At 34.2% G+C, this 18847-nt stretch overlaps 2 protein-coding genes across 3 annotated transcripts in view; one reads left to right on the top strand and one right to left on the bottom strand.

Moving 5' to 3' along the window:
- Positions 1 to 3374: 3374 nt before the first annotated feature.
- On the top strand, positions 3375 to 13986 carry LOC107750919 (epidermal growth factor receptor substrate 15-like 1). 2 transcript variants are annotated; one of them, XR_001641197.1, is made up of 4 exons: positions 3375 to 3486; positions 11239 to 11387; positions 12805 to 13484; positions 13520 to 13986. XR_001641197.1 is itself a non-coding variant. In XM_016566496.1 (3 exons), exons 1-3 carry the CDS (start codon positions 3426 to 3428, stop codon positions 12949 to 12951), a joined length of 357 nt encoding a protein of 118 aa, XP_016421982.1. In that variant the 5' UTR covers positions 3375 to 3425; the 3' UTR covers positions 12952 to 13986. The 2 variants fall into 2 exon arrangements, 1 of the variants encoding a protein (XP_016421982.1); XM_016566496.1 differs by having other exon boundaries at positions 12805 to 13986.
- A 3361-nt stretch (positions 13987 to 17347) lies between these two features.
- The window catches only part of LOC107750946 (Krueppel-like factor 2), a 2043-nt gene continuing 543 nt past the window's right edge, over positions 17348 to 18847 (bottom strand). The window contains exons 2-3 of the mRNA XM_016566528.1: positions 17721 to 18579; positions 17348 to 17638 (exon numbers count right to left, since the gene is read on the bottom strand). Of these exons, the coding sequence (XP_016422014.1) occupies positions 17463 to 17638; positions 17721 to 18579 (1035 nt within the window). The 3' untranslated portion in view covers positions 17348 to 17462. The remainder of the gene's footprint in view (positions 17639 to 17720; positions 18580 to 18847) is intronic.

Raw genomic sequence — 18847 nt, 5'->3', positions numbered from 1 at the left:
TAGAGTTGTGCTTATTGTCGCGCTTTATCATCGATCGCTACTTTCCGGCATACACCACGCCTATCAAGTAAGGGTACTATTGGCAGTGGAAACGCAAGCCTGATCAGGGTTACCCGTACCGAAACGTACTGTACTGAACCGTACCGCTCAGTGGAAACGAGCCAATAAATCCTTTTTTTGGTTGGACACAGTAATATCGTTTACATTTAGTGTATGTACAGGTGCATCTCAATAAATTAGAATGTCTTGGAAAAGTTCATTTATTTCAGTAATTCAACTCAAATTGTGAAACTCGTGTATTAAATAAATGTGTACTGTGTATATTTATTATGTATATATAAATACAAACACATACATGTATATATTTAAGAAAAATATGTTATGTTTATATATTAAATATATTTATATATAATATAAAATGTAAGAATATAAATGTATATACATGTAAATATTTTCAAAATATATACTGTATGTATGTGTATTTTTAAAAAGTAGAGGTCAGCGTTTGTTTTGAGGCATTGCCTCAAAATTTCCTGCGGCATGATTCTATTAATAGCGCTTTTACGTACACGTTTAGCTACAGGCCTTCCGAAAATAGTCCCGTCAGAACAGGGAACGCTTTGTGGCTAAGCATAATGGAAAAGCGTCAGGAATCCACACAGCTGTCTTCTCTCTCTCTCTGTTTCTGCCCTGCTCACGCTGAACAGGTAAGCTCTTTCTGCGCGTCCCGTCGGAGGAAGCGGGGTTCATTTATGGGAAACACGCAGACAGACGTGCTCCTGAAATAACTCTTTTTACGGGAACACTAGAGAGTGTGTTCGGAGCTGTTAGTGGTCTCACACTTACAGATGCGTGCAGGAAACTCACACGCGTTTTACTAGCTCAGCTTTCTCACAGCAAACATACGACTTCTTTCCTCCTTCATAACGTCGTCTGTGTTCATAATTGGGTCATTCTTGTTGTAAACCTTTAGAACTCTAGCTTTTGTATGTAATTGTAATTTTAAGAAGCATTTCTTTGGATGTAACAAGTTTCGGAAAAAGGATGCATTAAATTGATCAAAAGTGACAGTAAAGGCATTTATCATGTTGCTGTTTCAAATAAATGCTGTTCTTTTGAACTTTCTATTCATAAAAAGATGCAATCCCGCACACTATCCATACTTGCTAAATATGAAAAAATCACAAGCAACGTTTCGGTCCACTGACCTTCATCAGGCATGTGTATACTATTAAAGACAAGACATTTTTAAAATACGCTTCCAACCAATGAATGTCATCGACACTACATGTGGACCAATCACCAACTCATACGTCATAAATGACAAGGGGCTTAAATATCCAATAGAAAACACTTTACAACATTACGAGTAAGTGATGTTCCATTATTTAAACGCAAAGATAACCTATCGTTTTTTCAAGTGTGCTGAGTTTGTGTTGATTGAACTTTCTGTTCATCAAAGAATACTGAAAAATAAAATGTATCTCCGTTTCCACAAAAATATTCAGCAGCACAACTGTTTTCAACATTGATAATAATCAGAAATGTTTCTTGTGCAGCAAATCAGCATATTAGGATGATTTCTGAAGATCATGTGACACTGAAGGCTGGAGTAATGATGCTGAAAATTCAGCTTTGATCGCAGAAATAAATTACATTTGACTATATATTCACATAGAAAACAGCTATTTTAAATTGTAATATTTTTTTCACAATATTACTGTTTTTACTGTATTTTTGATCCAGTAAAGGCAGCCTTGATGAGCAGAAGAGACTCTTTCAAAACCATAAAAAAATCTTAATGACCCCAAACATTTGAAATATTTGGTAGTGAATATTATTAGATTTATTAGTATAAATTGATTATTTACAGGATACAGGCTGGAAATAAAGAGAGAAAAAGAACTGGCTTTTGTTAGTTAGAACAATATTTACAAGAAAACATGTTTAGTTTGAAATTCGTAAATGTGAAAGCAAAAAATTAAGAAATATTTTTTTCTATTTTATTTTTTGGGTTAATTTAGATTCATTTCATTCATAGAAGTTGCACCCAGAGGTATTATAGTTAGCTAAAACTAAAAATTAAACTAAAATTAAATCAATTTTGTTACTTAAAATAAATGTTAACTGAAATGAATATAACACTAATTACAAAAACACAAAATTACTAAAACTTTAGCTAAAATTTATATTCATGGAATATTTGAATGATCTGCTACATTTGTCAAAATGTAAGTTATACAACCAGAGCACATTGCATGGATTACCGTATCCCACAGTGCAATAACCCCGACCTCACCTTCCATTTCAGGTGTGATGCATGAAATATGAAATGATTTTTAAGACAATTTTAGCAAGAAAGCAAGATTATTTATACAGCACATTTCATGCAAAAAAATGATAATTCAAAGTGCTTTGCATAAAAAGGATTTTTAAAAAATCATAAAATGATCGCAACAGAGGTATAAAAAATAAAAGCAAAGAATAAAATATATTAAAATGTTTTACACAAAAGTACTTTAAATATGTAAAATGAACTGATATAGATTCAACTGACATGCAAACACATGCACTTAATGCAATGTTCATATAGTAATCTAGCATAATTCAGTTTGAAGTGTTCATAGTGTTCATTATATTTGTTGTAGTTTCTATTCACTGCTATATAACTTTAAAAAAAGTCTAAAAATGTCTTAATTCGCCCCTCCACAAATTAAATCGGAGCAGAAAGTCTTAAATGTATAAAGTCACGGCATTAAATGTTGCATGATTTGCTAAAAATGAATATCTTCCTTAGTATTTTTGTCTTGTTTTCCAGCACAAATATCTAAACATCCTTATATCAGCATGCATTTATACTTAAGATGCAAAATGAAGATTTGAAGTCTTGTTTTTTCAGAAATTGAACAGAATTAAGTGAGTTTTCTGAGCCCATTGGCAGATATTTGTTCTTTTATAATTATAAATTCACTTCATTTTGATCAGTTTCACATAAAACACGACTTCTTATTCTATGTCAAGTACATTTATCTTGATTTAAGAATCTTAAGACATTTGCACCAAAGAACAACACAAAAATAGACAAAAATGATGAAGAACGTCACCTTTTTACAGTGTGTTCAGAAGGTACCGTAAAATTGGAAGTTGTATTGTCAAACTGTGAAGTGTTGCTTATAAAACAAATTGTGTTCCTTAAGTTTTCTTTACTCAAAAAGTCTTAAAAAGGTCTTTAAAAATCTCACATTTACTTTCATAAAACCTGCAAAAGGCCTGATCTAAGTTTTCCCAACTTTTGATAACCCTGAAAATGTAAAAGGCTGTACATGCGTTGCAATATGCAGTAAGCAGTTATTTGTTTGTGTGTGATTATTGATTAGTGTAGATGCAGTGTTGTGGTTTGTGTTTGTTCTCAGAGCCGAAAGCCGATGTATCCGCTGCCTCCTCCCAAAAAACCCGGACCGCAGAGACCAGCGCCGCCTCCTTACGGTGAGAAAAGCCTGGCAACATCAAAGTGTGCTTGTGATTTACTGAGTTAATATCTCGTTCATCTGATAAGCCTGAGAGTGTGTGTGTGTGTGACTTTTAATTATATAAAAATGCATAATGACGTTTATCTCGCTGGTTTTATTATGCGGTGAAGAAGAGTGAAATGTAATGTTTATCTGGTATAGAAATATTATTGTAATATTAAGTGCTTTTTGTGTAACATGCTGACATCTATAACCAAATTTAAGAACTGGTATGTCTGGAGCGAAATCTTTAGATTGAATTTTGGATTTTACGATGTATGCTTGATTTATTAGTATTTCTAGACATGTTTCATTTGAGCGGAAATGTCAGGGAGTTGTAAGACTAGTTATCTTTATCCAGCTATAACCAGGCCCAGACTCATCCCTCAGCAAAAATGTTTGTAAAGCGCTTCTATTTGTTTCTTACAAAATTGTGATTTGAGCCGTATAATTGTATAAATCATCCTTTTAGTGTTGATTGGATGAGCGTCTGGTTATACTTTACCAATGTAATTTAAATGGATTGATTTTGGTCCATGTAAATGTCAGTTATTTTAGTGTTATTTCTATGCTAAAATAGTAATTATTAATATTTTTTAAATTAGCCTTTATTTATACAATTTTAGTTTAAGTTATAGCACTTTTGTGCTTTTGTCATTTTTGTCAATTAATTGAGTTTCAGAATTTTAGTACTTAACAACTTTTTTAATTACTTATTTCAGTTTGCTGCCAATGCGCAACATTTGCAATTTTTTTTAAAAATTTGTTTAATTTTTATATATATATCAAAACTGAATTTTTTTTTATATTAATATATATATATATATATACATTTTTTTTCTTTTTTTTCAGTCTTAGTTTAAGTTTTAGTGGATTGATTTTGGTCCATGTAAATGTCAGTTATTTTAGTGTTATTTCTATGCTAAAATAGTAATTATTAATATTTTTTAAATTAGCCTTTATTTATACAATTTTAGTTTAAGTTATAGCACTTTTGTGCTTTTGTCATTTTTGTCAATTAATTGAGTTTCAGAATTTTAGTACTTAACAACTTTTTTAATTACTTATTTCAGTTTGCTGCCAATGCGCAACATTTGCAATTTTTTTTAAAAATTTGTTTAATTTTTATATATATATCAAAACTGAATTTTTTTTTTAATATTAATATATATATACATTTTTTTTCTTTTTTTTCAGTTTTAGTTTAAGTTTTAGTAATTTTGTTTTGGGCTTTTGTCATTTTTTTTTAGTTTTTAAATATATAATTTTTTCCAGTATTAATAATTTTTCAAATCATTTTAGCACTTAAGAACTTTTTGTTCTCGAGTTTTTAAGTAAGCTTTTCATCTAATATTTGCATTTTGTTTGTTTATTTACTGAAATTGTCGTTTAATAGTTTTAGTTATAAAATATAATAATATAATATTATAAAAAATTATATTACAGAATTATAATTATTAGTTAGAAAATATATAATATAATAATAACAAACTGGTAAATATTTCGGATAGTTATGTCACATAAGTCCTCTCCTTGCCGCATACCTTGGCAATGCTTTCCAATCTATTTGTTTAGTGCAGTGCACCATAGACTTCCATTGTAAGTGCATTATTGCAAGCGCAAGTCCTGATGAATTATTTAGGTAAAGCCTGATTTATCTTGAAACTGGAGTATTCTTATAAGTAATCATTGAAGTTTTAATTATAAACACCTTCAGACTTGTACCGCATTTCACAACCCACATCAGACATTTCACCACATGCAAACAAACTCAATAAAATGACAGATCATGCAGAGTGAGTCTGATAATGGAAAGACAAACACTTCCCCATTTTAACGATATCGAAGCGCATCAGTGCGCTGTGAGCTCATCGTAGGACAGCTGTGACAGGGAAGATAAGAGTGGCCTTGGCATGAGATATTCAGCTGCTGCAGCGTCACACAGAGAGGAAGACCAGACGACTGCAGGTTTATTTGTCCATAGTTCACCCAGAAATGAAGATTCTCATGTTGTTTCGAACATATGTGACTTGCCTTTCTCTGTTCACGCTGTGTTTTCCATGCAATGAACGTATATACAGTACTTGTCAAATGTTTGGAAAATGTTGAGAAAATGAAGTCTCTTCTGCTCAGCAAGGTTGCATTTGTTTGATCAAAAATACAGTAATATTGTGAAATATTATTACAATTTGAAATAACTATTTCCTATTTAAATATATGTTAAAATGTATTTTATTGCTGTGTTGCAAAGCTGAATTTTCAGCATCATTACTCCAGTCTTCAGTGGCACATGATCCTTCAGAAATCATTCTAATATGCTGCTTTGCTGCTCAATTAATATTGGCACTCGGTTATTAATAATGGTTCTTATTATTATCAATGTTTAAAAAAGTTTTTGCTGCTTAATATTTCGTGGAAACATTTTTTTCAGGATTCTATGATGAACAGAAAGTTCAAAAGAACAGCATTAATTTGAAATAGAAATCTTTTGCGATATTGTAAATGTCTTTGCTGTCACTTTTGATCAATTTAATGCATATTTGCTGAATAAAAGCATTATTTAAAACACACACCCAACACACACACACACACACACACAGAGGTTTTTGTGAATTGTGGGGACATTCCATAGGCGTAATGGTTTTTATACTGTACAAACTGCATTTTCTATTGCCCTACACCAAAACATCCCCCTTACAGGAAACTTAGCATTTTTAGATTTTCAAAAAAACTCAATCTGAATGATTTATAAGCCTTTTGAAATATGGGGACACTCAAAATGTCTTCATAAATCACCTTCTCGTTGTAATACCTATGTCATACCCATGGTCATTATACAAATTTGTGTCCTCATAAATCACAAAAACGCGCACACACACACATTTAAATGGTGGTATATCATGATTTCTGCATACATATTCAGCAGCACAACTCTTTTCAACATTGATAATAATCAGAAATGTTTCTTGAGCAGCAAATCAACATATTAGAATGATTTCTGAAGGATCAATTGTAATAATATTTCACAATTTGATTGTTTTTACTGTATTTTTGAGCACATAAATGCAGCCTTGGTGAGCAGAAGAGACTTCATTAGAAACATTTACAAATCGTAATGTTTCCCATTCTTTTGACAAGTACTGTAGTCATACAAATTCAGGTCGTGAATGACATTAGGTTGAGTAAATAATGACAAAATGTAAATTAGGGGTAATAATAGAGTAAATAAGGGTGTTTTTCCTAGAAGAGATTGCTTTGTTTGTGTATTTGCAAGATTTGCATTCGTGAGAAAGTCTGTTTGTGTTTTCACACGTGCAAATGTGTACACAACATGACTCTGTGTGTGTGTGTGTGTGTGTGTGAGGTCCTGTAAACTCAGCCTTGATGACCTGCATGCACATATAGAACGAGCGAATCCGGAATCACATCATCAGAGTGTGTTGTCAGCCTCTGTTTTGGTCGAGGCTGTGAATCACTGTTTCCTGCGGCGTTATCAGCACTGTAGAGGTTACCCGGCCTCTAGCATGACTCTGTGACCATTTATACATTTAGCTGATGCTTTTATCCAAACACGAGGAATTAAAGTGATTCGTCCTACAAGTTCTGCGATTGTTCAGATGGGGAAAATATAGAGGTTTTTGGGTAAAATGCTTTACTATAAGGTTGCATTTGTTAACATTAGTTAACTACAGCATGAACTAACAATAAAAAAGTGCTTCTAAAGCAGTTGTTAATCTCAATCTATTTTCTGTTTTCATAAAAAATTTTGTTAACTATATATTGTTGTACTTCATTTATAGAGCTTTTCAATATATATATATATATATATATATAATGTTAAATTTATTTAGCAAAATTATTAAAATTGTATTAAATAATAATTATATATTATATTTATTATTAATATGTATATATATAATTAAATACATAATAAAAAAATTGCATTACAGTAATTAGCTATATAATGAGTTATATACATAATATTTTATTAAAATTCGACATAAAGAGCACGAAGAGCATGAAAAATTTATATAATGCAATTACATTTTTACATTTAAATTTATTTTACTATTAAAATGTATATACTATAAAACTAAAATAATTTAATTACAATAATGAGTAATTACAAAAATTTTTACGATATTAATTGTCACGATCATTAGATCATCACAGTAATCAGTATAAAAATAATTGTTTATTAAATAATAATAATAATAATACATAAGTATACTAATAGTGTGTATATATAATTAAAATGGATGATTTGTAAATAATTAAAATGAATATAATTATTAATTGTAAATAGATTTGCTATCTAGTATATATCACGTAATGTGAGTGAATATACTTAGTAATTGTTTAATTCATTATTAATTATTAATTTGGTAATTATTAGAATTAGTCTGTGTTCATACTGGGCCAAATACATTTATTCATTTATAAACAGCTGGGTGATATAGTTTACATTTTGTGACAATATAAACAATTAAGACAGATTAATTATAAATTCTAATCTAGATTTATAACTATAAATAGATTTGCTATTTAGTGTGTACTTTACGTGAGTCAATGTGCTTATAGTGGTTGTATAATTCATTGTTAATTATTAGAAGTGTCTGTGTGCACATTCGTATGTTTCAGGCTCAAATGCATTTTCAGATAAATATCTGAATTCGGAGATACTCTCATGAGTTTGTTTTGCACATTGAGCTCCAGTCTTTCTCATGAACGCACTGAAGTCACCTGTAACAGCAGCATGCGTGTTTACGCTCTGCATTTAGTGCTTTTACGTTGGGACTCTTCACAGCGAGGTGTTTACACTACTAATTCTTGTGTTTGCTGCAGGGGATTGTTTAGTGTTGATTGTGGTGTTTATTGCTATAACAGGCACAGAAAGGGCATGGGTGGGGCGCTGGTAGTTTCACTACTATCTCTGAGTTAAGAAAGAAAAAAGCTCTTCCTCTCCATGGCACATGAGGCCTGTGTAGTGGTGAGAGAGATATAGAGAAGTGAGTTCCTCTAAAGTTCGCGGTTCACACCCTTACACTGAGCACCAGTGTTCCCACGGCTGGCTAAATATGTTTATGCCAGGTTCTCACACTCCTCGGGTGTAAATGCTGTACGTTTCTGATCTCTGTGACCCTTTGTGGCTTCTCTTATGTGTTTGCACTCTGAATGATCCTGCTGAGCACTTCATACAGAATATTAATGGTGCAGATTTCACATATAAATGTTACTGTCATTCCTTAGTAAGCCACTTTAATTCTTTAATGCATTTCTTTTTTCAGGTGAATCTCATGAAAAAATAAATAGGTCATATTTTATCCCAAAGTCTAATTTGAATTCTTCCTAATTTTAGGAAGATTTTTGCATTGTGGCATATGTTACTCAACACATTTTACCCCTAAATAAAAAAATTTTTTTTTTTTTACTATTGACAGTTTACTTTTAAGTTTTTTGTTTTTAGTGTTTTGTTTGTTGCTGTTGTTGTTTTGGCAATTATTCACAAAAGTGGTCATCATTACTGTAATTCAGCATTTACTGTACTGTAATACAATAATATGTAAAGTGTTTAAAACATACAAAAACTACTTTATTTTAAGTTTAGTACAAAATAAAATGTTTTAATTGCATTAATGAGTTTAATTGCCACGTAATAACACGTAGATAATTTCTATCTACCTATCTACCTATCTGTCTGTCTGCCTGTCTGTCTGTCTGTCTATCTATCTATCTATCTATCTATCTATCTGTCCGTCCGTCCGTCCGTATTTTGCATTTAAAATTTATTTAATATCTATCTATCTGTCTGTCTGTCTGTCTATCTATCTATCTATCTATCTATCTGTCTGTCCGTCTGTCCGTCTGTCCGTCCGTCCGTCTGTCCGTCCGTTAATAACATTACAACAGGTATTTTGCATTTAAAATGTATTTAATATCTATCTATCTGTCTGTCTGTCTGTCTGTCTATATCTATCTATCTATCTATCTATCTATCTGTCTATCTGTCTGTCTGTCTGTCTGTCTATATATATACACACATTAGATCGTCACAGTAATTGTTTTAATAAAAAATTATTTAAAAAACATTACAGCAGGTATTTTGCATTTAAAATGTATTTAATATCTATCTGTCTGTCTGTCTATCTATCTATCTATCTATCTATCTGTCTATCTGTCTGTCTGTCTGTCTGTCTATATATATACACACATTAGATCGTCACAGTAATTGTTTTAATAAAAAATCATTTAAAAAACATTACAACAGGTATTTTGCATTTAAAATTTATATAATACAATTTACAATTCAATTTTTACATTTACATTTATTTCACAATTATAATTTTGCAAATAAAATAATATAATATTGTAAAATAATATAATAAAATAAAATAAATATTTAATTACAGTAATGAGTTTAAATGCATATTTCTTAATTGTCACTCTCATTAGATCTTCACAGTAATACAATATTTTTTTATTTAAAAAATCTACAACAGGTATTTTACAATTCAAAAATTATGCAACACAATTCACAATTACATTTAAGTTTATTGTACAATTACGATTCAGTTTTAATATTAAAACATATTTCATTACAGTAATTGCTGCTTGTTCTTGACAGGTTTTGTGAGATTCACCTCATATCGAGCTCATTTAAATCTTGTTGGTTGTTATAGTGGGTTGTGGTTGGTGTGGGCAGTTTTTAAAGGTTTGTAAATTCTGCTCATAGTTTGAAGAAATGAAACTTTTGCAGTGGTGTTGGTGCACCGCTGGTGAATATAGGCCTTTTTTTACATCCTCAATCTAATCTAATAGATGTCAGCCGCTGCAGACCATCTAAAGCACTCGTTTAATCTAAGTTAATTAAACGTCTGCTCCAAAAGGTAGGCAGGAACATTATAGTGACTTCTAAGATGCCTCATTTTGTCCAAATTGTAAGGCAGCGTCGCATGGAAACTTTGAGGAGAAAACAATCCCAAAATGCATTGCAGTGAGCTCACTGAAAGAGAAATATTGATTATAAATATTATTATTATATATTATAAATATTTTTTTATTGTTATTAGTAGTGTTTTTATTATTTAAATGTTTATATAATTTATTATGATTTATTTTAAATATACTTATTTTATGCAATAGCAAATATAATGCATAGAAAGTTCATACAATCAATAATGTACTGTTTTACTCAATATTTGGGTTTGTGCATGTTAGAATATGGAATATAGTTTGAGCCTGATGGAGCGGCTGAATTCATGTGCACTTTTACATTTTGGTTTCTTCAGTTTTCTTGATTGCGGTCACTTCTTTCTTCCACATATCAAGGGTGTCCTGCATCTAGAAGCCTTTTAATCAATTTGTGAAGGTCTTGTTCATCCAGGTTATCACAGAATTTGAACAAAAGCAACTGAACTTTGTTAAAGCAACTGCATTTAATACAGATGTTTTGTCTTCATTAGTTGATCAAAATCATTTGATCTGTCCTGCTGATAAATAGCCGTAATATTAAACAGCAATAATAAATAGCCAATCATCACTCTTATTAGTGCTTTTATTTGATTAAATGTTGATAAACCGTTGTTCAAATCATGTGAGATGCACTGCCAGAATAATAAAGTTCAGCTGCTTTTGACTGAATTCTACAGCACTTTTAATGATCCGTTCCTGTACCTGAACTGCTCTGTTGGTGTTTGGGTCTCATCTTTGTTTTCTTTGACACTTTCAGGGAAGAATAGCGGCTCAGGGGTTCATAGTCAACAAGGGTTTGGTGCTCCAGCCGTTCGAAAGACGCATACGGACAGAGGACCCTTCTCCTCGTCCTCAACGTTACGGTCTGCGGTTAACCCGTCCTCAGCGTTTACAGACTTTAGGGCTGTAAGTCCAGTGTCATGCCGTCTGATCGTCTCCATCTAGAGCTAGTTTCTGCTATTGTAGTTTGTAGTTGCATCCGCTTCGTCCTGACATTTGCCATCGCTGCTTCCTGCGCTGCCGTTTTGCCCGTTTGCATTGTCCTGCGCATGCTAATGCAAGAATAATGCCCCGCTTTACACCGAAAAAGAAAATGTGCTCACCCTCAGTGAGTTTGTTTCTTCATCAGATTTGGAGAAATGTAGCATTGCATCAGTGTCTCAGCAATGGATGCTCTGCAGTGAATGGGTGCCGTCAGAATGAGAGTCCAAACAGCTGATAAAAACATCACAGTAATCCACAAGTAATCCACACCACTCCAGTCCATCAGTTAACGTCTTGTGAAGCCAAAAGCTGCGTGTTTGTAAGAAAAAAATCCATCATTAAGACGTTTTAACTTCAAACCGTTGCTTCCAGCTATCTTTACAAAAAAGTAGCAACTTTCCATTCCGTAACATTTTCGCATGTTCGATTTTCCCGATCTCTTCTTTGATCGCTTTAGTTATTTTCAGTGGGTTCAATGCATTCATATTATCGGACAAGAAATGTATCATTACCTTAAACTCTTCCTTTTTCCTTTTCTCCTGTTGTCTTTCCCTTTCACTTTCCGAACCAGAAAGTTGATTCCATTTTTTTTTCCTTTTCCGATTTTCTACTATGTTCCAATTTCCATTTTTACCTCCTTTCTCCCCGCCAATACATTCATCCTCTATGTCCAGCTCACTTCCTGATCCTACGTCACTTCCTTCCATCTCTGCTCCAGTCACATCCTAGTGTCGCCAACCGCCCTCGTCGTCTACTTCACTTTGTCAGGCAGTTCCTATTTAAGAGATTTCTTGATTGCGAACAGGTGTGGCAGTAATCAGGCCTGGGTGTGGCTAGAGAAATTGAACTCAGGTGTGATAAACCACAGTTTTAACAGGGGGGCAAACACTTCTTCACACAGGGTCATGTAGTTTTGGATTTTGTTTTCCCTTAATAATAAAAACCTTCATTTAAAAACTGCATGTTGTGTTTATCTTTGACTAATATTTAAATTTGTTTGATGATCTGAAACATTAAAGTTTGACAAACATGCAAAAAAATAAGAAATCAGGAAGGGGGCCAACACTTTTTCACACCACTGTGTGTATATATATATATATATATTACTTCTTTGATTAAACATATTAAATCTACAAGTTATTGTTTGTTTTTAAAAAAAAAATAGACTTTTAAAACATTTCAGAGCAAATGCATACATATCGAGATCAACAAGGCCGAAAGATGCCAATATATATATATATTTTTTTTTTTTGGTATATAGCTGGCAGCCCTACAGTGATGCATTCTGCTGTGTGTGTTGAATCGTAGTTTCTGTAATGACATTTGTTTTCTGGTTCAGCTCGGAAGTGAGACGCAGCAGCTGGAGTGGGCGAAGCGTGAGAGTCAGAGAGAGGAGGCGGAGCGAATCCGGAGGCTCCGCCTACAGGAGCAGCAGGAACTGGAACTGGCTCTGGCTCTCAGTCAAGCCGAAATGCCCAGAACGTGAAGCTTTAATACTTCAGCGAGACTCACCTAAAACCTTCAGATCAAGCTTTTGCCCCAATCACGCGCTCTTCCTGAAGACCTCTCAGGTTTGCTGTAGCGATCACTGAAACAATTAAGTACAACAAAACCAAAGGTCAAAGTTACAGATTCACTTCACACATTTGCTCATGAAATGCACAAAACGCTCAACCACTCTAAATATTATATACAGCTTCACCAAATACTGTAGGAGCAGCTGGAGATCATGTAAGTGAGATCTTTTCAGCCTTAAGTCATTTATTAATGCACAGAAGTCTCATAATAAATATCAACCCATGGCCAATGTCGGTTTTGCAAAGCCAAAAGTGCTTTATATCTCAGTGTCTTTAGGACCTTAGTTTGACTATGATCAGCTTCAAATCTCAACCAGACGTTTGGTTTAATAAGAGGGATGAATTACTAAATGCATGACATTTTCCACCGTCGGCCCACTTTATGATCATATATGATGTCTGTATTTACATATAAACCTGCATAATCAATGCATTCCCGACAGTGAAGAACAAATCCTCCTGATACTGTTTTATTAGATGCATGAAGAGCAAATGAAGCATATTCTTTAGTTTTTGAAGGAACCTGTTTTCATTTGGGTTTTGCACTGTTCGTATGAGAGTGAGATGATGTAATAATGACTCTGTATTGTTGGTGTTTAACCCTTTAAAACTTCCTCTAGATGACACCAGATCACACAAACCAGCACTCCTGAAGGAGCTCTGCCCACTTTCATCTGGTTTGAACCCTTTTCTAGCCTTGCCTTGAAGTGAAGCCTCATACTGTATATTGAACTTGTTCTTATTATGTATCGATATATTTATTGCATCTGTGATACTTAACACTAAAATCAGCAGGTTATGGGTTGTTTATATGCTAGAGAAGGAAACTCTGGTGTGTACAGTATATGGGTTTGATTTTCTCTTTAATCATTTTAAAGATTCTGACCTTCCGTGTTTTTATGTGTTTTGTTTTTTTGGTGGAAAAGGGTTAAAAATGATTTTACAATGTGCTGCTTTTCAACGTTTTAATAAATGTCAAACATATTTATCTGAATCCACTATAAATTGATTTTTTTTTCTTTCAAACGAAGAACATATTGCAGCCATTTCATCCCAAAAATCAAAGGAAATTGTGTATTTATTTTTTTAATTAATTATATTTAAAAGTTGAAATATTTTAAAGAAAGGGCTAACATATATAATTCTATTCTATTGATTGATTGATTGAAATATGACCTGGACCTCATTTAGGAAATTCATCCACCAATAATATTTTAGTGGTATTTATATAGTGTTTTATATATATATATATATATATATATATATATATACAGTAGTCAACATTTGAAGTGGATCAAAGAAGTTCAGGATTTTGGTTTTAGGTTTTAGGACAACTTTGATGAAAGGTTTTGATCCACTTCAAATGTTGACTATAATTTATTATTTTATTTATATATTTTTTTCGATTTTTAATTCCTTTAAATTTGAAAGAAAAGAAACCTTTGAGGCCATTATGATAAATATTTTGATTTTCAATTTTAGACATTTAAATAAACATTCGATATTTATGCATTTGGCAGACGATTTTGTCCAAAGAAACTTATTGCATTCACTGTTTACTGTTTTATCAGTTGATGCATTCACTGGAAATTGAAGCCATGACCTTGGTGTTGCAAAATCTACATGATCAATATCTGCTTTTAAAATCGTCAAGTTAATAGTGAGTTTCTGCCGTCAGTTGCCAAAACAATCAGACGGTTTGAGCTGCACTCAGATCAGATCCGTGTGCACCTGCAACACTTCATATCTGCTCATGTTCATGTTAGCAGCATCTATATTTAAAAAATTCTTAAATCAAGAAGGATTTTCTAGATTTGTTTTCTCTTTGAAATAAGATTATTTTGCTTACCCCACTGGCAGATTATTTTGCTTGTTTCAAGCAAAAACTCGCTTAATTTTGACATGTTTTTTCTGAAAACAAGACAATTTTTACTTGTCTAGAAATTTTTTTGATATTTTGGCTGGAAACAAGACAAAAAAAATCTAAGTAAGAAAAGCATTTTTTGCAGTGCACTGGCATTTATTTGCATGATAACTAGATGTCACTCTCTGAATTAATATTCATTATTTTGTTTGAAACGTGTCCTTGCATACTGTTGTTTTAAAAGTAATTGTCAGTATTTCTCATCTCTAATAGACTAGTTCTTGACTGTATAGACGGGGATCTTTATTTCTACTTTGAAAGCTGTTGAATTGCAGTAATCACGGCAAACACAGCCCTTTATATTTGCTTTGCTTTGAAGGGGAAAAAGAGAAGCTTGTTTTTTTCTGTTCATGTCAGATTGGTAGTAAAAGTTACTATCATCAGCACACAAAAGTGAAATGAGATTTCTACTTCACTGAGTCGCTAATAATAGTCAGGATCACATTTCTTCTTTTCGTCTCGAATTTGCATGAAAGGGAACTCTAGTGCCGTTTTCACACATTATTCACAAATGCAGAACAAGTTCAACTCTTGGAAAACAAAAGCAGAGCTGAATGCTTTATTTAGACACGTTTTGACATTACTCAATAGGAATTTAATATACTTTGCATGCACATATAATTGATATATAAATCATATTTTTATTTTTATATAGAATATTCATTTATATTTTTGAATGTTTGAATTATTCATTTTTTTTAACATAATTTTAATTTATTATTTTTATAATGATGAACTGGGGCATATCTAAAACATTTATCTAAATTTCCATGTTTCTCTGTTATAAAATATAAAAAAATAGCAATAATATACCATTTGTAGGTGTGTCTAAATAATACTTTATACATAAATTTTTTTTCTTTTTTTTTTTTAAATCTCAATGTTTTTCTAGTCTTTCTGCCCCAACGCAAAATGAGCTGATGCTTAACAAATATTTCTATAAAATATGCAAATTTGGGATTTTATCTTCCATGTTTGGACATCAAAGCGCCCCCGGAGTCTCTTTGATGTCCGTGTCTTTTCTGCGTCTCTGGGATCTTCAGCCGAGCGCCCCTCCGTCCAGACGGATCTAAATTCTCTCTGTAATTATGTAAATGTAATGTTTGTATTTATAGGCAGAAGCCACAGGCTGCTGGCCTCAACCTGACGCAGCTGGAAAGCATCTTGGGCTAAACTATAATACCTGACTCCACGAGCTTGAGTGGGGGTTCAAGAATAGCACTCGTGCGACGTCCCTCACTCGCCATAAACGTCTCCAGTTTCTGGGGACTTCGTTTTCCAGCGGCTTCAAAGGAGCCCGTAATAAGAGACTAGCAACCGACATCCAATAGATCAGACCCAACATGACAGGCAAAGACAAGAGACCCGATGGATATATATATTCAAATTTAGTTTAATATTTACAATAAATACAGTACTTACAATATAAAATGTATGTACACAATCTTATAAAAACCCAGGACCTCGAGCCCTAGCGCATACGGTGCGACGAGGCACTTGACCACTCAATGTGCATCAAGATACAAGACGTTTGAAAAGAAATGCAAACACATTTGAACACACAGCTCTGTTTGTTGCATAGTAGCAAGGCAGTTTCAAGAGCAAAACATTGTCGTCGTGCATTTTACACTTTTACATCAGAAAACTGGAGGTTTGCTAGTCGTCAGGCTTTGCACTCCTCGTGGCTTCGGAAAGGCACCGTTAAACATACATGCTGTCTCCCGATCGGACACAGATTCGTAGGACCAGCCCTTCAGGATGCATATTACCCATAAAAGGCTTCAAAAAGAGCTCAATCTATGTAGTACCAGCTACTTGTTACAAAAGTACACTCTTAAAAATAAAGGTAGTTTTTTGGGCATCAAACGTTCCATAAAGAACTTTCAACATCAATGGAACCTTTTCAAGGATTTTTATGTTCTTCAAATGGTTCTTTCACTTGAAAGGTTCTTTGGGAACCCAAAATGGTTCCTTTGGAACCTCTTAAATATAAAGGTTCTTTATTGGCAACAACCTTCAATTTCAATGGAACCTTTCCAAGAATCTTTATAGGGGAAAAAGTTCTTTAAATGCTCTTCAAACAGTTCTTTCATTGACTGCTTCTTTGGGAACTAAAAATGGTTCTTGTGGAACCTTCATTTTAAAAATTTTTTAAAGGTTCTTTATTGGAATCGATGGCTCCATAATAACCTTTAACATCCATGGAACCTTTCCACTGCACAAAAAGTTCTTCAGATTATTAAAAAGTTCTTTTAAGAACTGATCACTGAAAGGTTCCAAAAAATTGTTCTTTTGGAACCTTTATTTTTAACAGTGAATGTTCTTTAGATGTTGTTCAAATGATATTTTAGGACACTGAAAGGTTCTTTGGGAAGCAAAAACGGTTCTTTTGGAACCTTTATTTTTAAGAGTGTATGATGATGATGATATATTTCTTAATCAACAATATGCTTTAAGTCATTAAATAAGGCAGTTATGTGGTTGTGGATCCAGTCCTCACAGGTGTCTCTTCATATGCAGCGCCAGGTGGTCGGAGCGGGAGAAGGCGCGTTCGCACATGTGGCACTGGAACGGCCGATGGCCCGTGTGTTTGCGGAAATGACGCGTCAGCTCGTCGGAACGGGCAAATTTCCATCCGCATCCCTCCCAGTTGCAGTGGTACGGTTTCTCACCTGATGATGCAAAGCGATGGGTTAGCTTTACTGGTTTCAAAACACAAATGCATGTTACAGACAAACTCAAACGCGTTCTTACCGGTGTGGGTTCGGTGATGCGCCTTCAAATGCGAGCTCTTGGTGTACGTCTTGCCGCAGCCGGCGTAGGTGCAGGTGTGTGTCGCCGTGCGCTTCCTCGGCCAGGTGCGTCGCCCTCGCTTGGGTTTGGACTCCATTAGATCCAGCGGGGAGGATGGAGGAGTCAGAAGAGCCCTTTGCATGTTGGGTTGCATGCCCATGGCGTCCTCGAACATGCCAAACTGGTGCGGCGCCATGTAGGGGATCTGCATTTGAGCGTAAGCCGGAGGCGAGTGATGGAAAGCCTGCGGAAACACGGTCTGGCGCAGGTGGGAGTCATCCGGACTCAACGGAGGCGTCATATTCCCCGTCGCCTGCGGAGAAACGGCCAGTCTGGGTTGCTCGAAGGACATCATGCATGAAACGTTGCCCTCTTGTTTGATTTTTTGGCAGCTCTGCGGCACCATGCCCATCACCGGCCCGTAACCGTCCATTGGTGGCTCGACTTTGATATCAACAAAGTCCTGTCTGGGGAACGAGTTGACGATGAATCTTCCCTGAATGGCACCGTCGTAGGAGTTGTCCACGTCGGATCTCAGAAGCTCAGCCATGAGGCTGTTGGAGTACGGCGGAGGGGGTGCGGTGCATTGCTCCGGAGGCACATACGCTCCCGTCGAGTACATGCCGCATGGCTCCGCGTGTGAGACGAACTCGGCTCCCGCCTCTAGAGGTCCTGTTGTGTTGGCCAGGATAAACTCCAGGTCCAAGTAACTACTCAGATCCTCGTCATCCTTGCGGCCACGACAAGTGTCCATGTGCTGTGCCACGTTGAGCAGAGGGCAGCCGCCGCTCAGTGGTTTGTCCTCCTCACATTTCCACCTCTGCAACAGAATCAAAGGTGCTTAGAATTAAAACACTGTCAGATGCTTTTGCATGACTCATTTTCAGAGCATTTCATGACTTAAGATGAATTTGAGACGTGTCAATACTTTTTGACGTCTACAGTATACTGCGACTGTCACCCCAACACTTCAAACCAACAAATGCGAGTTTAAATTACAAGAAAACATGCACAAAAAAAAATCTCTTTTTAAGTATCTTACATATATATCTGTAAGTAAATATATCTGTATCTTGTTTTTATATATA

Source organism: Sinocyclocheilus rhinocerous, unplaced genomic scaffold (genome assembly GCF_001515625.1).
Source record: "Sinocyclocheilus rhinocerous isolate Xijiao unplaced genomic scaffold, SAMN03320098_v1.1 scaffold1534, whole genome shotgun sequence".
Classification (NCBI taxonomy): domain Eukaryota; kingdom Metazoa; phylum Chordata; class Actinopteri; order Cypriniformes; family Cyprinidae; genus Sinocyclocheilus; species Sinocyclocheilus rhinocerous.
Note: the sequence above shows the minus strand (reverse complement) of the source record. Positions and strands in the feature narration are given on the sequence as shown.